At 37.5% G+C, this 16783-nt stretch overlaps 1 protein-coding gene across 2 annotated transcripts in view; it reads left to right on the forward strand.

Annotated features, from left to right (window-relative positions):
• The window catches only part of LOC101848883 (exocyst complex component 1), a gene marked incomplete in the record, with an annotated part of 29147 nt that overhangs the window by 3703 nt on the left and 8661 nt on the right, over positions 1-16783 (forward strand). Inside the window, 15 exon segments of one of the 2 annotated variants that reach the window (XM_013082001.2) lie at positions 87-182; positions 989-1052; positions 1704-1900; positions 2384-2509; positions 3305-3406; positions 3929-4061; positions 4452-4561; positions 6250-6399; positions 7225-7333; positions 7865-8016; positions 9008-9124; positions 9845-9927; positions 12984-13052; positions 15753-15776; positions 16519-16599. In XM_013082001.2, the coding sequence (XP_012937455.1) occupies positions 87-182; positions 989-1052; positions 1704-1900; positions 2384-2509; positions 3305-3406; positions 3929-4061; positions 4452-4561; positions 6250-6399; positions 7225-7333; positions 7865-8016; positions 9008-9124; positions 9845-9927; positions 12984-13052; positions 15753-15776; positions 16519-16599 (1613 nt within the window). 2 annotated transcript variants of the gene reach the window in all.

The following is a 16783-nucleotide window of genomic DNA, read 5'->3' on the forward strand; positions in this document are numbered from 1 at the left end:
AGACTATCCTAAAGTTGATCTGTGAGTCTGATTTTGTGAATTTCTACTTATATTTGAATCAAAAGCTGAGTCTCGACATTCCTCAGGACACTTCTGAGTTCGACTTACATTTTGAAAAAACCTACAAATGGTCGGCTTCAAGTCTGGAAGAAAAAGAGACTTTCATTTCATCACTATGGCGAGTAAGTTTTTCAGGGAGGTTATGTATATATGTGTACATTTTCTGATAATTTTGAATTTAGTGAAGATAGTGATAATGTACAACAGGGTTACACCCAGTTCCCAGAACGCATAAATTTATTTTTGCTTGTGAGTAGTAAAACTCTATGCTATATTTTTTCCCTGTCTAGCAACATACCGTTGTAATCTTGATTTATCATCATCATCACTGCCTTTCTCACCCTGGATCAGGGTATAGGCCACGGACAAACACTTTCCACCTTTCGCTAGCCTAAGCTGGCTTCTTGATGTTGTGATATGGATTTATACCACAGATAAATGAAGTTAGAATTTTCTTTTTTTTTTTACTTACTTCACTCCTTTTGGTATATTTTAATGGCTGAAGAGTTATGAAAAAGCATAAATTTGCAAAGCGATAAAGTGCTACCCGTTGATAAAAAAATTGTTCTTCATCCTTGACTGGAGTTTTGATTATTGTTTTTGTGTTGCAGAAAACTTTTTGATAACAAAGGAAAAATACTTGTATATCCTTAGTGCAGTCTAACACTTTCTCCCATTTTTTCTCCTGTTGAGATTTTTAAAAACTTTTGTAATCATTTTTCCAAATCTGACATTTGAGGATTATGTTTCAGGTCCTAGCATTTCTCGTTTATTTTGTTGAAGCAAACACTTTTCATATTCATCACTGATGTATTTTGTTGTCAAGTAAAAGCTTTTGAATTTAATCAAAGGCTGATAAGTTTTGTCATCATTACCTTCACAGTTTTCAAAATATTGTTACTTTTAACCTTTTAAAAAATATTTTCAGCTCAGTCACAGATTTCTCATTCAAAAGCCAGAGTTTGTCAACATTCCACAAAGACTACTGGAAGGTGAGAAACATGGAAAAATCTTGAGCAAAGTAGTCTTTGCGTAGTAACCTTAATGTTGCTCTAGAGTTTGGTCTTTGTGGATTGCACAAGTTTTGCGTGTATGTTTCCTGTGTGAGGTGCTTACCTCAGACACTACTGTTGCCTTTGTCCATCTCATCTTCATGGGGAAATGTGGCCAAAACTGTGCAGGGTGGGTGGTTGAAAAGTGCCACGAGTAGGTTCTACTTCTTTTCTTTCCCTGTGCTTTTTCCATCTGTCTCTTTTACTTTTTCCCTACACCAAATCACTTTCATTGTGCCAATGTGCTTTTCTACACAAACTTTTGTAGGCTCACTGTGAACTTCAACTCAGCCTAACCGAATTTAATGTATAATCTTAATACGTAGAAGCGATTTCTCAAGACTCATTTTTTAAGTTCTTAGTTATAGTGCGTTACTAAGTGCTGAAGTGCTTGTGTGCTTTGTTTTAACTGCTGTCCTTACATGTATTTGATTGAGCTAGTTTTCTTGTTACTCTGAACTTTTTTACCTTGTGTGAATTGCTCAATGATCATGTGATTGATGTAAAGCGTTCACAGCTTTCACTCGTATGGGATAGAGCGCTGTATTATAAATGCAATCTATTATTATTGTTATATTTTCCATATCTCAGAGATCAAAGACCCGCACAGTCTTGGGGAGAAGGCCAAAAGCGTGGACGACATCTCCATGGAGGGGGAAGACTACCAGGCTCTCTCCGGGAAGGAGGAGGCCGACCTTGAACTTCTTATGTCGGAATGTCAGGTGGCGATCAGCAACGCTGAGGCCTTCACGGAGCAACTTTCCAAGCAACTATCCGTGTTGGATGGGGTAAATAAGGATGTTTCTTTTTCCAGAAAATTCTGAAATCGATACTCTTTCCTATCTTGTTTTTATTTTATCATAAATGTTTCATGCCCCCTAAGCCCCCAATCAATACTATTTACGTTATTTAGGATACGTGCTGTTTCGACCTTGCCTGTCAGGGCCAACCCAAGCTGAGTGGGATGCAACATTCCGGAACGCAGGCAGAGATACTCTGTAAAAAAAATAATCATTTGTGAATCAAATTTACCTTCTGATGTACAGAAAAGTGGGAAGACATTGAATAATATCAAGAGGCTAGCCCGGGATAGAGAAAGGTGGAAAGTGTTTGTCCGTGGCCTATACCCTTAAGCAGGGTGACAAAGGCAATGATGATGATGAAGGAATCTTTAACAAAAAGAAAACAATGTATTTAGTTGAGACTGGATATGATATTTTATTGATTGTTCGCTCTAAGAAACTGACGTGGGACTTGTATGTTTTCCTCAGGCCAACATTCACTCTATCATGGGCTCAGAGGACCAAGTGCTTAACTTGATGCGTCTGCTCGATGATGGGATTCGAGAGGCTGAGATGATTGAAGATAAGCTGGACACTTACGACAAAATGCTGGCCGTAAGTAGAGGGCCTACTTTTTTAGGGAAAAGGAAGAAATTCTGGAGGAATGAATTCCTAGGGGGCAAAGCCTTGAGCAGAGTTTTCATAATACGTGTCGGTTTGTTGGGAATGACAATGCTCAGATTGTGAGCTAACTCAGTGACACGGTCTGCTACTCCTGTTGGAATATATTTACATTATACCTGTATTTTATGTTATTAGCTTTTACAGAGATACGATGCCATTTTTTTAGGGGGGTTCGTGTTATTTTTCTTAGCATTTGAATTCTGTCTACCCCATAGAAGTCATGTCTATTAACTGTCTTTTTGTCAGTTTGCAAATGGAACTTCATAAATTTTCTGGTATTTTTACAAAATCCAAGTGGCATTCCTGCTTTTAAAATGTCATAGTAAGGTTGTTTTTTTTACTGAGGGAAAGTGTATAGATTGTTATTGTTTGTGACCTATATAGAGAACATTTGGTAAAGAATTGTTATTCACTCAGGGTGTCAAATTGAATATGGCCCTATATTGATGACTTGTACTTTTCTAAGAAGTGAAATTGACTGTAATGTGATTTGGTGTGATTTCATTATTCTTGCTGACTTTGATTTTTTTGTACACAATATTCGCAACCTTTTGCCATGGTTTATCAAATTTTGTCAGAGTGAACGGTGAAATCGAACACCAATGTGAAAGCTTTATTTTTGTTTTTTTGCTGGACTTGAACATGAAATTACATCAACTGACTTTCTTTTATTTTTTCGGTGAAATTGAACTTGACTTGAGAATTGGTGACTTTTCTTTGGCACAGAACGTGAAAGAACAGATGGAGGTGATGCGAGACAAAGACACTCTGATGACTGTGAGGAACACCAACCACCAACGTCTGCTGGATGAACTTCAGAACCTTGTGGTCAGTTGCGCTTTTTTCTTTCAAAGATTTTTTTTTTTGGAGGACTCTGTCCTTTGTTAGTTTGTGCAATTGCACACAGCACTTTATTTGTTTTGAGTAGTCCCACTGTGGAAATGGCTAGCTTGAGCTTTTCCAAGGCAGAGCATATCGGTTTGTCTATGTGTGTGTGAGAGGGTCATACTTAAAAATGTGGTGTGAATGATTTTACTACTGGTAATAAAAAAGGTTTTGTGTTTTCGTAAAGCTGTTTGTAAATGGTAGCCATTGTTCTTTGTTTTCAGTTCAACACTTAAATATTAGGAATATCTCTTTAAGTATTTTAATTTTTTTCTTCAACAAAAGAATGTGAATGCTTTTTTAAAAATGCTGCTGTTTGAATACAAGAAAACTAAATTTTGAATTAAAATTTTCAAAGAATTGGATTTGCTTTTCAATATTTTTAACAAGTGATCAGGGTTCAGAAAGCTGTTTGGGATCCTGACTGATATGATGATGATGAGTTTGTTTTTCCTTTTCGTACAGGATCATCTAGACTTTGACCTGAAGTATACGCAGGCCCTGATGGATGGTGATCTGACCAGTCCAGCTGGTATCGTGGAGTGCACTCAGGCTGCTCAAGCATTGCACAGCTGTATGAATGCTCAGATACATCCCTGTAAGTTTCTTTTCGTTCTGTTGTGTCGGTTAAATAAAAGTATTCCTACACAGTAAGTGTCATTTGGCGTGTGGGGAAAAAAGCAAAGCATGAAGGGAGTGGAATATGAGTAGTCACTTCTAATGCAGCTGTGGAGTTGGGTTTAATTCTTTTGTACTGTATACTTCCCAGGAAGTTGAGATTGTTTCAGAATGCTATCAGGTTTGCTGGGGTAATGATATAGATTGTAAAAGGCATAGAGTTTGCTAAACAGTGGGATTTTGCGCTATACAAATACTATCTATTATTGTTTTTATTGTCTAGGCAGTCATGTTATTTTTTATGATTTGTTCCTCTCGGAATGAAAAGAAAGGATTAAATAAAAATGTCTTTTGTTTTGTCTTTATCCAGCTCTTCAAAGGACAAGAGCAGTAGAGGAACAGCAGAAACACTTTAAGAAATTGGCCATCCACTTCTCCAAGCGTCTCAGTCATCACTTGAACAACCTGTTTATCCATCAGGTGAGTGGAGCTCACACTCCTTGTGGCATGCTGCAGACCTAACAAGTAGTCCAATGAAATGGGAGCTTGAATTTCGTTTTCATTGGTCGTGAGCGCTTTATCGTAAATGACGTGAAAATATACCTGTTTATTTACGTTTGTTTGAAATGTACATGTTTATTTGCCATTATTGGTTTGCAATGTAATCTGAATCGGCAAAAGATGTAGAGACTGTATTTTTTCCCCAAGCTCTGATTTCAAGCGAGGAATCAGAGGAGGTCTATTTTTGTTTATGGAGGGGTTGGCAGGTGTGATTTTGCTTGCCTGTTGTTTGGTACTATTTTTTTAAAAATGAAGTAGTGTTGAATTAGCTGCTGTCCTTGTGTAAACAGCTCATCACTTTTCTAGTTGTTTTTTTTTTAGTAAGAGTTTTACAGAGCTCGCATCTGGAGAAGGTCATATGAGGGCGCAAAACACAAGTTACTTGCATTCACAACAGTTCACAGCACAGCTTGTTTTTGGTCAATAATCAGTTTAAAAATGTTTTTAAATTTTACGGTAAAAGTTACTTCAGTCAGTCTTTCTCTTTTCTGTCTTAAAGCAAAACGTAGTTTCTGTTGGTTTTATTAGCCTTATTTGACTTTTTTAGACCTGTAAATGTGAAGAGGTACAAATTGTATTGTCTATTGTGATGATGTAGTGGGTGCTGATTGTCTTAGATTGAACTGGTGGTGTTTGTACAGATTTAAATTACTGATCATAACTTTCACTGCCAGTACAGATTATGATGTCATCAGTAAGCTTTGCATTTGTGAGTACTCAAGTTTAAAGTTCAGTTTGCAGTTTCATTTATTTTCTGAATTTTGTTGCTGTTGAGATGATCTAAAAGAGATAATTTGTTAAATTTTGAAGAAAAAATATAAGTGGGAGGTTAGAGGGGGCCACTGGTAGGCCCTACTTTTTTAGCTATCTTTCTGTATTTCATGTCTATTTATGTGAGGGTTGTTGGAGCCACAACTTCTAGATTATTCCTCTTTTCTCTATCTCCGTTGTTTCTATGCTTGTCTCTTCTTGCTTTTTCCAAGCGCCAAGAGACTGTTATTCTGTTAATGTGCTTGTTTTGAATGTGATTCATCGTTAAAAAGCCTTGACAGTTAAGTCTATTTTTATCTTGGGCAGAACCCAGCCTTGTTCCTCTTTTTATTCTGGGGACTCTGATGGTTGCTGTTGGTTCACATGCTTTTCTTTTAACTTTCCTTTTTGGTTTTTCTGTTTGTAGGTGGGCAACTCAATGGTTAGATATAAACAATGATAGGGACTTGTGAAATATCTAAAAAATTATGCTGAGAATTCTAAATCAACTGAATGTAAGCTTATTAGATTCTGTAAATTGTTTTGTTGGAGAGTGAGTTTTTTGGACAGCGAAATGAATTGCTTCACAGTATGTTTTTCTTCATTTATTACAAAAAAGTTTTTTCCTTTTTCCTCGGATGCCAAGTTACGCCATAATTGCTTGCTGTTTTCATGTTACATTTTCTTTTGTACCCCTTTGAACGAGTTTGAATTAATGCAGGCATGGGTATGGGGAAAAGCTCACAGAGGAAAAAGGCCTGTTGGGGTGTGCAAAAGAATTTGTATCATCGTCAAAATGCAAGGATAAAGAAACATTAACTGTGGCCCTGTAAAAGTTTGAAATGTATATCTACCAGGGCAATGAGATTGGGGAGACTCTCAGCCGTTATGCTGGAGACCTGAAGATGCCACAGCACAACTCTATACACAAAGAACTGGTCATCTACGCTGACCTCATGCTGTGGCTGAAGAACACTGATGAGACGAGCTTCCACAAACTTTCTGCTGTGAGTAGACTGCGCTAGGAGTCAGCTGAAGTCGTTTCTGTTTTTAAATTAATAAGATGAATATTTGGAGTAATTTTGTTTCTGTCAAAACACGTTTTATGTTACTGTTGTACATTGTACTGTATTGTAAAGCGCTCAGAGCCTGTGTACTTAAATCGGGGTTGAGCGCTATATAAATGTCATTTATTATTATTAGGTTAATGGGACAGTCATGTGAAGAAGACTTCAGGAGGAAAATGACTTTAGTCACATTAATAATATTGAGGACCGCTGCTTTTCTGTCTCATGTTCATATGGACAACTGCTGTTCTTTCTATTTGCAACTGTTTTATATGTGTCACTAACATGTGGCTGCAGCTGTTACTGTTCGCAATGGTATTGACGGACAAAGTGTAACAAACAAGATATCGAGGTTTAATTGCCACCATTTTTCTCATGTTTTCATCAGTAGAGGTGTAGAGTCTTGTTGCCTTAGCTTTGCTGGATGGACTTATGTTTACTAAATCTAACTTCTCGTCTAAATGTTTGGGTATAAACCTGTTTCAACATTGTAAAGTTGTTGGAGAAATGGAACCCTGGAATGTAACCTCCATCTACAGTTGGCTAAAGCTGGTGGGTACAGAGCCTTGCAACTCTTAAAACAATTCATGGCCTTCTGCATCCTTGCTCCACGTGATTCTAAGTGAACTGATGGCACACTTTCTGCCTGTTACGCTGTATTGCTGTAATGCTTAAATGCAGTTTGAATAAAATAGAAATCAGGTAAGGAATGGTGATTAGGCAGTCAAATGTGTGATGAAACATTTGTTTCTGTGTATTCTGCAGGTGTACATGAGTAACTTGTGTAAACTGTACACGAGAGAGGTCATGGAGTTCATGGAGTCTGCCAAACAGAAACTGGTCACCACCAAAGAGACCAAAGGAAAACACCATGGTAAGATGCAGCAAGTGGCTCAGACACAGCTCTCATTACAGTCGAAGCTGTCCAAGACAACCAAACATTGTTGAGAAGAAGAGTGATCATCTTAATTCCTTATCTCCGGCAAGCTGCTTCCATTGGCTCACGATTGGAACCACTGTGCCAGAGAGCTAATGGCACAGTCCTTTATGACGACTTTGACGTCAAATTTGTTTTTGGCAATTGCCACAAACAGGTCTCTTTTACAACGAGTTTTTTCAATAGATGAAAAACTATCAAAACAGAAGTTCACTTGTTTTGATTTAATGACCAATTTAGTGATGTATTTGTCTCTTTTTGATTTCGTACCAAAAGAGGGCCCCAGCATAGTGGTGTTACCCCTCTCAGAGATAAAGAGTTAAACAGGTGGTCCTGTACGACAGGGTCACTATATAATATAGAAAGAAATGCAAGGAGGGTCAAGTAGTTATATTGTTTTGGGAACCTTGTTCCTGTGAAAAGAAAGAGTTGTCTTTGTGATGATCCCATATTTTTGTCCCTCCATAGGTGCGTCGACTTTGTCACGTCTGACGGGATCCACCACCAGCCTGACCAAGATTGACCACCGCGGCCGGTCTGGGTCCATTCAGAGCGTGGACTCTTCCTCCATCAAATATGGCTCTGACTTGGACATTGCCATGCGCAGCGTTTTCGACTCAGTGAGTCCATAAGTTGTCTTGTGTTATCTCTGTGAGTTTACATCCTTGTCTTTTGTTTTTTTGATTTCCTGAGTTCTCAAAGTCTTTTGTTTTTATTTACGCTTGTCCGTTGATTTTGTCCTTTGATTATTTAGATCAGTGGGTTCATACACTTGTCTTTTGGTTTTGAGTCAGTGAATTCATACACTTGTCTTTTTTTTTTGGATTCACTGAATCACAAAGTCTTTTGTTTTTTTAATGCTTGTCCTTTGATTTTTTAGATCAGTGAGTTCATACACTTGTCTTTTGATTTTTGAGTCAGTGAGTTCATACACTTGTCTTTTGATTTTTGAGTCAGTGAGTTCATACACTTGTCTTTTGATTTTTGAGTCAGTGAGTTCATACACTTGTCTTTTGATTTTGAGTCAGTGAATTCATACACTTGTCTTTTGGTTTTGAGTCAGTGAGTTCATACTCTTGTCTTTTGTTTAAGAGAGTTACTCTCTTTTGTTGTTTTGAGTCAGTAAGTTCACATAGTTTCCTTTTGTTTTTAAAGATTGATCTGGTTGCCGCCTTGGTGTTTTGGGGGATGTAGGTTGTCTGCTCCCTTTTTTTCCCCTGCTTTCTGTTGTTGTGTTCTCTTCCTGGTGAAATGATATACCCTGCTTGCTATCTTACCACATCTTTCTACCACTCAATATCTGCTACAATTGAAGAGGTTTAGTCCAAAAATAGGGTAAGTCACGTTTATCTTATCCTGTCGTGACTTAGCTTATTTTTCACTTTGTATTGATAGACTTGGCTTGTTTTTAACTTGATTTATCTCTTTACAAAACTAGTTTGTGAACCACTTTTTGAGTTGTTTTTTTTTTACTTGTTTGATTTCATAGTAGTATTCTACAGGTACTTTTTAAAATTATGGGTTAGTCCCTGATTTTTTTCTAAAAATGGACTTACCCTGTTTATCACTTGACCCCTTCAGATTCTTTTAATAATATTTGTGTTTCACCAGGTACTGGAGAAAGTTTTGTCTGAATTGGAGAGAGTTTGCATCGCAGAGCAGGATTTTTGTTTCAAGTTTTTCCATCTCATCGATAAAAGTTCAGGAGTTGATGATGATCAGAAGAAGGTAAGCCGGAAAGCCATCCTACAAGTACAAGAAATATATAAAGAGACACATGGTATGGAAATAATGCAGTAATGATTAACCTTGAAAAAGACAGTGAAGTGGAAAGAAAGAGGTTATGAAATATGCAATCCCTTTTTCAGAGATTTTTGTGGACACTGAGCTGTTTGATTATTTTAAAGTATTTTCTCTGTAATCTTATAATCTTTCATTTTTTTCTCCATTGTGTCTGAAATAATACTCTACAGAAAGTCACTTTACTTTAGTAAGCTAAATGAGTAACATAAGACAGTTGCTGGGTTTTACACCATCATTTCCTATGTCATTCTTTACAGTTTACAGTTTTGTCCTTCTTTTGAAAGAAGTATTTTGTTGGTCTTCAGTGTATTAACTTCTTATCTTTGGCAAGCTGCTCTCAGCGGCTTGCAGTCGGAACTGCTGTGCCAGTGATCCGCTGGCAGCGGCTTGGTCACATTCCTTTACTACGTTGATGTTATATTTATTTTCGGCAATTGAAGAATTATCAAAATAGGTTCATATCTCTTGATTTAATTACCAATTTAGTGACGTGTATGTCACTCTAAGGTATCGTACCAAAAGAGGGCTCTGGCATAGTGAGAACCCCCCCCCCCCCCTTCAGAGATAAAGAATTAATGATGAGCAACGTTAACGGTAGGACACACTGACAGTAATGTTTGTTGTTTCTTGTCTTCATTTCATCAGGAGAAGGAGGCGTCTGGGGAGGCTGCGAGCGGGGATGGAGATGCTGACGTGTGGGTGGCCAAACAAACTTATTCTGCCTCAGAGTATGTGCACCCTTTACTTCACTGGATCTTGCCATAATGTCTTGGGCACGTACACTCAGGAATTAACCTTTAACCTTTTTTTAAAAAATTGCTCGCTTGGGAAACTTGTAAAGGCATAACTGCATCTGAGCATGAAATGATTGTGTGAGACAGTGCTTCTCAAACTTGTCCCTGTACTCCCTGACTGAAAAATGTTAAGTCATCTGAAAGTTCACTGAGACAAAGTCATTGCTTTTTTCATTTGGTTTATCGAGTCCCTTGTTGTAAACTCAGTCCCATTCCCCCGCTGTAGAGCGTCCTTGTGGCCTTCTCTTGCGTTATGCCCCCCTCAGGTTTGGGAACCACTGATGTAAGGTACAAGGATCTAACTGAGATGTTGTGAGTCCTGAGTATTGTTACTATGTAGTCATAGCGTTTTCCGGCATGTTTGTATACTACTAAGCACAGTATTTGGACTATGCCATTGAGAAAAGATTGACAACTGTCCTCACTATAAATACATGTACCAGTATCAGTTTGAGTTCATTCTAAGACGTCAGAGACCTTTATAGAACTTCAGAGTAGCAAAATGTTTTGAGTTAGTTTGAGATTGGCATTTACAGCTATTTTTTAAAAAGTTTCCAATTACATTTGTTGGCAACTGAGACGTAGTGCGAGTCTTTTTTGTCAGGACTTAAGTCTAAGAGTTTGATTTGTAGCTTATTTTAATGATATGCAGGGATTTTTTGCGGGGACTGGTTCTGTCTGTGCCCAATTGCTTTGAGCAATATTTGGCTCAGGGTATTCATATTTAAAGATTGTCTTTTTGCATATTGATAATAATACAATGGCTGTCTGCCATTATGCCTTCTCCTAACACTGTAGATTAATAAGTGGCATCTTGTCCATTTTTTTTCCCCCATTGGATTTTCTTTTTTCAATTTTTTTTTTTTGTGAAAGCTTTTATCTTGCAGACTGTACTAAGACTCTGTCAGTAGAGAAGTTACCAGATGACGTCGAGTCTCGGCTTATCTAAAATATTCTGGAAATGACATCCTTCGGATTTTCTGTCTGAAGTGAAGATTGGAGGGAAGATTAGATTGGTAGGTTGATAGAAAGGAGAAGAAGGGAAGATAAAAAATGTGTTTGTTTGTGTACAAAGATGTTCTCTTGTCTCATCGTCCTTGATATAATACAGTTATGAATCAGACTCTGTATTCATCCTAGTGCAGTGTTTTCATCTTTTGAATTATAGACATGTAGTGAAAGATTATACCCCAAACTGGTTTTGAATGTAGTCATCTCAAGAATGCTGTTGTGGGAATCTTGAGTATATTCCATCATTTGTTTTTTTTTAGCAGTTTGAGGTTTTTATCTGTGACAGTTGGAATCTTTTATTTCCTGTTTCTTTAAATTGTTGCCAGAAAAAATACCCGGCATGGGTTTCTGCACTTTAAGTTGTTTTTTTAAATTCTTTCTAAGGAGAAGAAGCTTTTTGCAGTTTGGTGAAAATCATTGTCTGTTGGACTAAAGGCTGATTGATTAGAACAAATTTTGTTCCGAAACTAATTCAGTTCGATATTGACTTTTTTTTTGGTGTGGATTTTTTTACTTTTTGAAAGATGATTTACGGTTATTACTAGCAAATGTAAAAGGATGAAATGTTCTTGTTCTTTCTTTGCCTCTAAACTCCTGTCAGTCTGTGTGCATCTATTTGATCACAACGTAGTAACCTATGAGGTTTATATAAATTTATATCTTGTTCTAAATACTCATAATATCTATATATGCAATAACATTCATAGCATCTTTTTTAGTCAGTCTTCGCTAGAATTGTTGAATGACATTTCCCTTGTCTTATTTGTACCAAGGGGAATGTACTTGTACTGTAGTGGATTTCAATTTGTTGTTCTAATTGACAAAATTGGAATTGAATTAAGTACCATGACCTGTGTAGTACAATTCTCTAAAAATTTGTCCACTGTGATAAAGACATTTCTACTTTCCTTAATATCAGTTGTGTGTTCAAGTTCTCCTATCTGTTTTTGATGGGTATATAAAGAGGCAATTTATATTGCTAGAAGAATATGATCTAAAGCAAGACTCTGCTTATAATTATAGATGTTACAGATGTTAGTTGCCTCTACGTGCAAGAGCCTTCAGTAAGTTATTTAGAGAACACACAGTAACAGCTTGGTAACAAAAATTTCTCAAGACCAGAGTATTCCTTCCTATCCTGTTAATCAGATGTCATGTTGAGGGAAGTTGCCATGCATAAATAAAATGGGCTGACAAATCCCTCAGGAATCTGAAAATCTTTTCGTGGTAACAGGAATTTTGTGTTAAACAGCTTCCCTTTAAACAAAGTCTACTGTATTTCGCGAATTCGTCAGAAGTACTTCTTTTAATATTTTTTATATAAAGTCTGTGAAGTCCACTATAGTGACATGTTTGTACGTACGTCACAGCTGTGCAAAAGACCACTCTTGGATAGGGTTACTCTCTTACTCTGAGCTTTCACCATGAATAGCCTACTTCTTAAATGGTCTGTTTCAAATACGAGGTGAATTTATGCTCACGGGAAAAGAAGAAAAAAAGTGTTTTCCTTTGCTGAAGTGGGGGAAGAATGAATTTATGCTCAAGAAAAACGAAAAAAAATGTTTTCCTTTGCTGTTGGTAGGGAAATAGGTCTTTTTTATAGTTTGTTTGACTTTCATTTATTTGAACTGTAATATAAATAAACCTTTTGGCCGAAGTCGCTGATGAGTCACCTGGCTGGTGACTTGAAATTGTAATGTGGACCTATGCACAGTCGTGATACACTCTAGGACACCATTGTACCAGAAATGAGTTTTTAAATTCTTTCAAGTCCAAACCCTTCTCACCTCTGGTTTTTTTGGGGGGGGGGTTTTAACTCTACTAAAAATATTACTACCCTTATAAAGTAATTTCAAAGTGCCAAATATTTTTGGTAATTGGTGTTCTATTGTGTTTGGATAACTGTTGTTGTTGCACTTGCACTAACCCTAACCCCTGTACATATGCTGCGAACTGATGACTAACCTGGTTTCTTGTAGGGGCCAATACATAACTGAAAATTTAGGTGAGGGTCTCATGCAGACCAGGGCTACTGTCACCTTGGAGATGTGAGTATAACCCTGAGCTGTGGTATGCTAATGTATGAGTTTAACACCCCTTTTTGTTTGTTGTAGTTAAAGTTTTACAGCACTTGTAACACAATTAGGTCATATAAATGCTGAAAATTAGAGGTGTTACAAGAGACTAACAAATATGGTAAAAAAGGAGGAGTGATAAGGATGATAGGTATTTGATAGGAAAGAAGGAGTAAATCACACTGGAGTAAGAGCACCTGCCGCCCACCTACCCGCCCCTTTCAACACAGGAAGGTTACATTTGGTGAAATCCCTCCAATTTATTATGATCTGTTACACTAGGAATAAGTCCAGGTGGAGTGAGAGCTATGAAAACTTTTCCGCTGATCTGGGTTCAAGAAGGCTTCAAGGAAGATTCAAATGTGGGAGGTTTTTTTTGGTACTGCAGACCAGGATCATGGCAGCCGATCTACTGGATTAGGTCTTTCCCCTCATGTGTGTGCCACATTTGTGTTTTTGAGGAATAGCTTAGGCAGTAGGGTTTTAGACTAAAACAAGTTATAAGTGATGGTTGTAGGGGAGCTTGCGAATCTTGTGATTTTTTTTCGTTGCTAGTCTGCATTTAAAACATTTGTTTTTGGGGGCAGGGTTCTGGAAAAATTCCTGTACTCACACTGAAGATCTTTTAAATGAGGTGCTTTTTTTGGAGTAGCCTAATGTGGGTGGTGGTTGTATGTCAATGATGCCTACAAACTTTAGCTTCTCTCTCTCTCTGGTCTTTAAAAAAAATGTTAGTGCTGAGCTAGATCTCCTCTTTTTCTTTTTCATAGAATTCACTCTTACTACTCTTGGGCACTCCTTATTTTCGGACTCTAGTGAACCGGAAAGTCTTTTCCTTGACTTTCCTTATTGCTGTCACTCTTTACCAAACAAGGTAGTGATCTTCTTGTCCTGCTATTATGCTGCTAATTTCAACTAACTTTGTACTGCCTGCCATTTCATCACCTCTGGTTCCAAATTCTAAAAATGTCTTTTGAGTCTGTGTCTTTCCCTTGTAGAATAACCATGAAGTGATATAATACTTTTAGCTCCGCATTGATATGTTTTTGCCAGTCAGCTTCAGGGTCGTCAATTTTCCTTGATCATGTGTTGTTTTTTTCCCCAGTCTTTTTGCTTTTTCTGGTTTGTTTTTTTGACGAATTAATATTTTGGGGCTATCAGTTCACAAAGAAACAGCATGTTTCTTTATACTCTTTCATTTTTGACTGTGTACTTAAAATGAAATGAGTTCACCATCCACACCATGGTACACTTGCATGATGGTTAGTTGCATTAAAAACCTTGTATCTATCGGTCTCTCTTTCTCTCTCTCTGTCTATTTCTCCCTCTCTCTCTCTCCCTTTTGTATCTCTCCTTCTCTCTCTCTCTTTCTCTCTCTTTCTCTCTCTCTCTCTCTCTCTCTCTCTCTCTCTCTCTCTCTCTCTCTCTCCTGTGTTTACATGGCACAACTTCCACTCCCCCTCCCTGCATGTTACACTTTGCAAATGACTTGTCTTGTAAATGACTTGTGCTGTATTGCCAGAATGCATTTTGTCTTGATCTTGTGGGTGGTTGATTGGTACCTATTGAACAGCCTACTCTACATCTTCACTGTCCTTCTTTGTTTCTGTCTCACTGGCCTTTTTTTTTCTTTCCAGCGCTCAGTGACCCTTATGGTTTTGATGTGCTTCACTTTTATTAAAATATGGATAGTTCGAATTTCTAGGTCTTTACTGAACTGAACCTTTAGCATTTTTATAACTTTTGAAAAAATTAAGATGGTGTTGAACATAGTAATCAGAAGGGATTTTTTTGCGTGGTTTTTTTTTTTGGTTTTTTGTTTTGCTGTCAGCAGCACTCTGTATTGAGTTTTTTTTAAACCTCTTTTAGTGGCATATTTACTTGCCAGTGTTAGCAAATAAATGACTAGGGTTTGTTTTTGTTGGGGTGGGTGGGAAGGTGGGGGGGAGGCAGTATGATGGGAATTTTATTCTTACCAGTTTAAAAAAAACAACAACTTTCGAACGAAAAAAGTACTTTTGATCATGGGTCTTAATGACAGTTGCTTGACTGTGATAAGTTTTAGAATAACATACATTCTTTACAATGTGTAATATGCTTTATGTGGCTAATATTGGCAAATATCAGCCATGGACAAAAGAGTTGCTGATATCTGTTTGTAAGAACGATATTTCTTTTGCTTTAAAAATGGCTTCCCCCCCTTGCTTCGCTACATGCTTCCTTGTCTAACAGCAAACATTTGCTTCATCTAATTCTGATAGTGGAATAATTAAAGACACCATTGCTTTGTATGATTTTCAAATAGATAATTGATTATTTAATGTGCAGTTCCTCAAGCTGAGAAGTAGTAGAAATGATTCGGGGTACTGCTCCCTTCCCCCCCCCTCCCCTTTCTCCTGTTTTGGAAGGCAAAGGGGTTGGGATTCAGTTGTTTTTTTCCTCTCAGATTTTGCTTTACTCTCCACTTGACTGACATAGTGGTGGAGAAAACAATTCTGAGCAGTCAAGAGTTATACTTCACTCCTTTTGTATTAACTCTAGTGTACTTAGCCTTTCATTCACTTCAACTTAGTGGTATGGGTTTAGAATATAAAGAGTTGGTTCTTACGTTGTTTGAAAGACGATGATTTAACTGTTATTGTTTTTTCCATCCCTGTTCTCTCGGTGCTACAGGAGACAAATCAATGATCAAGTGAGGTGAGTTATGTACTCTACCTTAAATTAGATCCTTTTTTTTTTCTTTGAACTTTTTTTTAAAGATTTAATGCGAATTACAAAATATGAAATGTGTCATTTCATAAGATTGCCATATTTTCACCCTTAGATTTGAATTTAATATTTCGGACATCTTACTACAGAAACTTCTTTTTGTTAGCGTTGAAAGAACAGTACATAATCAAAGAGTTTGCGCTGTCCAGCATATGCGTCACGATGCGGTGGAATCAGGTGCTCGTCAATAATTTTTGGGCTGGGCATATGTAGTTTTTCTTATAATCCTAAAGCCTGTTTGTCTTTCTTTTGATGAAAAAAGTAGGCTTACCCATCTACCTTGAATAGAAGTCAGGAAATTTGCAACTAATGGAGAAGGGGGTCGCCTGGTGTCAGAAGTAAAATTATCAAAAAATGACCACCCAACTTTAATGATTACTAAAGTTTGAGAGTCCTTGGAAACTGCAGGTTTACATTTTTTGTGCCTTTGATCAACGGTTTACAGTAACAGAAATAAGTTTTTAAGTAAACATAAAATGTGATGAGTCAAAAAATGAAAATAAAGAATAAAAAAATTGCCACGGTCAGAAAAATGCTGATTTCTTTGAATAATTCATTAGTTTGACGAGTGTGTGATTTCACCACGCTGCCTCTCATGTCATGCTGACTCAGTTAACGATAACTCGAGAGCAACCTTGCCTTAGTTTCAGTTTGTTCTTCCCCTCGACAGGTCGATGATGGCAGAGTTATTCCCCCAGCTGGAGCAGGAGTTGGACCAGTTCCTCACACACGCTGATCGCCAGGATGGCATGTGAGTGAGGGAGTTAGTCAGTCTTGTTCTAGGAGGAGCAGAGAGAGAAAAAGAGATAGGGAAGAGAGGGAGAGAGTGAGGGAATTTGCCATCAATTACTCCCTTTCATTCTAGGAGAGGCAGAGACTGTCAAGGGAAAACTCACCGTTTTTAATTGTTCTGTTGTTATACCTTCCGGAGAGAG

The sequence above is a fragment of the Aplysia californica genome, unplaced genomic scaffold (assembly GCF_000002075.1).
Source record: "Aplysia californica isolate F4 #8 unplaced genomic scaffold, AplCal3.0 scaffold00154, whole genome shotgun sequence".
Classification (NCBI taxonomy): Eukaryota; Metazoa; Mollusca; class Gastropoda; order Aplysiida; family Aplysiidae; genus Aplysia; species Aplysia californica.